Source organism: Schistosoma mansoni, chromosome 4, assembly GCF_000237925.1.
Source record: "Schistosoma mansoni strain Puerto Rico chromosome 4, complete genome".
Lineage (NCBI taxonomy): Eukaryota > Metazoa > Platyhelminthes > Trematoda > Strigeidida > Schistosomatidae > Schistosoma > Schistosoma mansoni.
The window spans coordinates 4,731,287-4,737,105 of record NC_031498.1 but is presented as its reverse complement, the minus strand read 5'-3'; the positions used below and the strand labels follow the sequence as shown (position 1 = coordinate 4,737,105).

The window sequence follows — 5,819 nt, the reverse complement described above, 5'->3', positions numbered from 1 at the left end:
TTATCAAGCTGTACAATCGTATATATATATGAAAATTACTAATTCTGTGAGGAAATGTGAACATGTATAACCAAGATGACGTAATAGAAAGATTACAATGCTAGATTACGTAATACGGGTAATAACAATAGATTTAGTGAATATAATAAGATGATTAAAATGTTTGTTTTTTTGTTACAATAAGTAAAGGTCATTAAAGGTCATAGAGGTGTAAACATAAATAAGGTGATATGATGAGTATTCATGAATAAAATAATGAGAATATAAAACATAATTTAGGGGGAACACAGTAATAACAATAAAATTCTTATATATATATACGATTGTACAGCTTGATAATAAATTCGATGAAAAGAAATTCCTTCACTGAACTTCGTGTTTTTAATTTTTTTTAAATAAAATAATTTAGTGATCTTCTATAGTTGAAATCATGAATCAGTTGAAGCTAGACCACCATGGAAAACCTGGAAACACTGGACGGCTATTTCGTCCTATTATGGGACTCCACAGCAGTGCGCATCCACGACTCCGCCGCGTGAAATTCGAACCCTGGACCTATCAGTCTTGCGCGTGAGCGCTTAACCATTAGACTTACTTATCTTCGTCATATTCTTTTTTCTCATTAACATCATTCCATAATAATGTATTGTATTATCCAATTTACTTTTGTTCTCTTCTTTTTCGTATTTATTTATTTATTTCAATAGCTCTTGATGTTACCGGGAAATATCCTATAAATTTATCAGAAAAATTACATGAAATTAAATCATCAAATGGTTGCATTGATTCATTACATTCATCTACTCTTTATGATGGTCATGATATGTTTCAAAATGCATGGAATCATCATATGGATCGTTTACAAAAATCATCATTAGCTGCAGCTTATGCTTCTACAATTAACAATAATAACAATAATCATGTTGGTATTAAACCAATATCATCTTCATCATCTTCAGATTGTATAATAAAGGCAACAACAACATACTCTACTAGTACAATTAATACTAATAATAATACTACTCCGGACATATCAACTATAATTAACACGACAAGTAAAACAATAAGTAATAATAATGTAGAAAATGCTATTCCAGATAGTACTACTTATATAGTTAGTACAGCGTCTTATGTTGAACCTCATACTACAGTTAATGATAGTAGAGGCAGAAGTGGTAGTAAAAATTATAATAAAACTGATAACAACAATCCTCATCATCATAACAACGGTACAAACAATAATCATACTAATGACAATTATAACAATACTACTACTTCTACTACTACTACCACTACTACTCCTAGTAACAGTAATAGTAATAAACCTCCGACGAAACTGTATGTCTGTTATGAAGATGTAAATAAAGCTAAACCTGAAGAATTACAAGCATTTGTTCCATCTATTTTAATTAATACTAATATGAATAAACCTCTTCCTAAGTTTAATGATGGTGGAGGTGGACGTGTATGATCTATAACTATCCTCAACTCTCCTACCAAAACATTATTTAATTATTCATTGATTTACATCTTTTATCAAATATTTCATTTGCCTTAATTTATGATTATTTATAGTATTTCTCTAGTCTTCATAATTAAGCTACTTCATTCAAATGTCAACCATTTTTTTATTGTTTCCTTTCAATAGTAATTACAATAGGGATCATTTCTTACCTGATTTTTCTATTTTCCTCTCCCTTTCCTCGTTTTATTGATTCTGATTCCTATATGGAACGAAACTCAGTTCTATGAGTGCAATTTCTCAGATATAGTTCATTGTTTTACTGTTGTTGTTTTTTTTACAAGTCTATCAAGTACTACTATTAATAAAACCAAGCATTAACAAGCTTGTTATTCCACAGATATGATCTGCATTCATGTATTGTATAAACAATTGTAATGTAAACACATATACACACACGCACAAATTATACTTTGTTGTGATTACAATCCATATAGACGATTATATATTCAATTCTTTTCTTTAACTAACGTGTTATTAGTGTTAGTGTTGTTCTCGTTCAATTCGCAACTTTTCCACAATCCTCCTTCTCTTAAATAGTACATAATCTATATTTATGTATAGATTATGTTCTATCAAATTCTCATCTTAACTTTATGTTTTCCTCTTAGTGTACTTTCTGTTATGCTTTTTTTCCTTTTGTTTTCATGAATTCAACTTTACAGTTCACTTTTCATTTTCTCACTGAATCAAGTAGTGGAATAGTTTTTTTTTCAATTTTTTTTTGTATTTATTTTCTCGCACATACACATAAATACACAATCACTTTCCACCCCCCTCGCATTTTTCTCTTCAATTTTTTCCCCTTACTTTTCTATTTTCACATGCATTTTCTGTGTAGTGGAATTGTTCTTGTCAATGTGCCTAATAATAATAATAATAATAAATTAGGGCATACAATGTAAATCAACTAACTTTTGACTTCCTTTTCATTGTGTGTTTTCTCTTTTATTTTCGTTCTTCTCTACATTGTTGTTGTTTGCTTTTGTTTCTTGTTTATTATTTGCTCCTTTTTTTTAAAAAAATCTTTATCTTTTCTATTTCTCGATTGTTTTTTTCTTCTTTTCATTTTCTTCATACTTTGCAGATTAAATGATGATTTGATCCATTTATCCATCAGGCAATATGGAATTAGATACTATCCCTTTTCGAAATATTTTTTTTCCTCGAAAGTTACTTTATCACTAATATTATTATTATCATAATCGTTATTATTCAAAGAATATCTCTTAGGAAGAAGAATTTTGATAGACAAATGAGCGAATGGAGAAAAAGGAGAAGAAGAATCAAGTAGAGTTGTAATTGTACATATTGTAATACATGATATATTTTGATGGAGTTTTGTTCTCTGAGCTGGATGGTTTAGTCGTGGAGGATTCATTGTCCTTCTGAACGACGACATCATCAGCACAAAATTCGGGTAGTTAATTTGAAAAAAAAAGCTCAACTATCATTGTAAATGTTGAACAGTGTAATTATGATTAGAATAAACCATTAGACAAGTGGTTTAATAAATATATATATATATTAACCAGTCACTCTTGTATAAACCAATATGATCTATTTCTGGTCTTTGATATTGATATTTTATAGATAAAGTGACCATGTTACTAAAAGTCTATGAAGAAAATGAAGCGATTTCAGATAACTTAACAAAGATAATTTAAGATTATCAAATAATTACAAGATTTGAATAAAGTACTACAAATAGAAGGGTATTACTTTCAAAATGATTAAACTTATATGAAGTGGTGGAGAAGATTTGTAGCTCAGGTAGATGATTTTGATGAACTTTTGTTCTCTGAGTTGGATGGTTTGATCGTGAAGCTTTCATCGTCCTTCTGAACAACATCATCAGCACAAACTTCGGGTAGAAGTGAAGTGTTTGGATATCTTAACATGTGGTTCACAGCTTGTCCTGTACACCTCAATGTTGATTGGTTCTTGTTGACCTTAAATAAGCATTAAGGTGTGTAGGACAAGCTGTGAACCACATGTTAAGATATCCAAACACTTCACTTCTACCCGAAGTTTGTGCTGATGATGTTGTTCAGAAGGACGATGGAAGCTTCACGATCAAACCATCCAGCTCAGAGAACAAAACTCCATCGAAATCATCCACCTGAGCTATAACTTCCTAGTCTTTTGTGGTTTGTGATGATTCTATAACAAAAGTCGATTCGCAATGTAAACTATAACATTCTAAAAGAGATTTTTACAGTTTACACTCCAGATAATCTTTCGTTTATTTAAATGATCATTCCAGAACTTTCATAAAGAAAACCCACTGATATTTTATTTAATTGTCTATAAACATCATTCTTACCAGTAAAGTTTAGTATTTCAAGTTTGTTGAGATCACTTTATGTGTACCCAATTTTCTGTTTATTTCTAGTACTAAACGTTGTCTATAAATAATAATAATCGTAACGGCTTTTAGTATGAAGGTTGTTTAATGTCACTATTTCATATTACGAACTGATTTCGTTTAGAGAACTGTTGAAAACTAACGAGTACTAGATAATTATTTCATTTTATTACTGAATTTCCCAATAGTTCGAATTCCTGATCCCACCGGCAATAGAACTCAAGACCTTAAGGCTTCATGAGGAGTGCTTAACCTTCAGATAACTTAGTTGGTATAAAGTGGTTAGTGATTCTATTCTTCTTTATAATACGTGATTGAAAAGCACTTACATTGGTAATATTCCTCTCACATCTGGCATGAATGAACTTTACTTGTCCCAACTTTTCATCAGAGCTCCAAGTATTATTGATGGAAGTTTTTCACCTGTAAGTACATTCATGATTTTCACTAGTTTTTTTTTAAACTAAAGTCAGGCCATGATGTAAAATTAAGAAAACGTAGAATTAATTTAAAGAATGTTTTAAACAATGAAAGTTAACACTTGATTCTACACATTTTTCACCTTTGATAAAATCAATAGATTTGTTTACAGCACAACATTAGATCTTGCTGGTTAAATAAACAAGCCATGGCATGTTATGATGAATTATATAGGCACAGTATATATTGAGTTGGTGAATTCTTTTCATTTTTTTAGTTTTAAGAAACCATTTAACTACAAAATACAAATTCTTTTATACAATTAACTGCATGTCAACCTTGAACGATATGAACTACTATTCTTGTCAATGAATTTAAATTACGTTATACCTTGTTTAGATACACTTAGTATTGTTTGTTTGAATCTTCCCATTGATGTTTAGGACTGAAACTAGTCAGTCTCTAATTGGCATATGTGCATACTGTGCGTATTGCCTCTATATAGCCTTAATTCACAAGCATTATAAGCAAAGATGGATAGTGGCTAGCAATGGAATCCAGGACGCTCATATCTATCTATCTATCTATTTATCTTTGGTCAATTCGATCTCTTTTATGTTTAATTGTTTGAATTCATATTGTTGAAGGATTTGAACCAAGACGGAAAAACAAATTAATTTTACTTGTTTGGGCTTATATTTTTACACTGTTGATGTAAAGACTTGTGTATCCTAAGCACTCTGAATCGATTTTATCAAGTAGTCATAATCTTTTTCTTTTGGTGCCCCCAAATGCCCTGGTACGGCCGAGAGTGGGGAGAGTCCGCTCTACCTTTCCAAATGCTCTCACATGGTCACGCGTATATAGCCTCTGACAGTGAAGTCCTAATCACTGACTTCTCGTGGCGGGGGTGTTGTTTACGAAATCGAGAGACGAAAAGTGAATGTCCAAAGATTTAACCGGGTTGGTGGACAAGGAAAGTCCATCTAGGGGAGTTGGAAAACTCTGATTCCAAACCAATGGTACACATGGGTTCCAGTATCCTGAGGGAACAAATGGCGTATGAATCAATCGTTGGTCACCGGCTACCATGAGGCTTCATCTCCTTACGATGCTCCACTGTCTTGTGGATCAGATTTTTAGATCAAATTCTCCGGGTGTGGTCCCTTATGAGAACCACTTGCTTCAGTTTGGGCACCTGGGCAATATCACAGCTCTCACACAAATCAAATGAAATTTGTGTGGCGCTTTTGTATCTGGTGCCCCCCTATTGTACCAATATTTATGTGTTTAAATAAAAATAAAAATAAAATTTTCTTTTGGTGAAACTATAATTTATGGACAAACTAATGAAACTAAAGATGGAAAATCTTTGGTTTTGGTGTGAAATTCATTCATCCATATGGTTAAATTGTACTTTTACATTATAGTTGATGTCTGTTAGTGATGTAAATCCTAACTCCTAACTCATAGTTGTAAGCCCAATTCCTTACACTAATATATAAGCCC

The 5,819-nt window shown here is 31.4% G+C and overlaps 1 protein-coding gene across 1 annotated transcript in view; it reads left to right on the top strand.

The window, feature by feature from the left end:
* Positions 1-1,933, top strand: part of Smp_146680 (putative annexin) — a gene marked incomplete at its 5' end in the record, with an annotated part of 49,349 nt that extends 47,416 nt beyond the window's left edge. The window contains 2 exons of the mRNA XM_018796603.1: positions 708-1,125; positions 1,312-1,933. Of these exons, the coding sequence (XP_018651728.1) occupies positions 708-1,125; positions 1,312-1,471 (578 nt within the window). The 3' untranslated portion in view covers positions 1,472-1,933. The remainder of the gene's footprint in view (positions 1-707; positions 1,126-1,311) is intronic.
* Between the last annotated feature and the right edge of the window lie 3,886 nt (positions 1,934-5,819).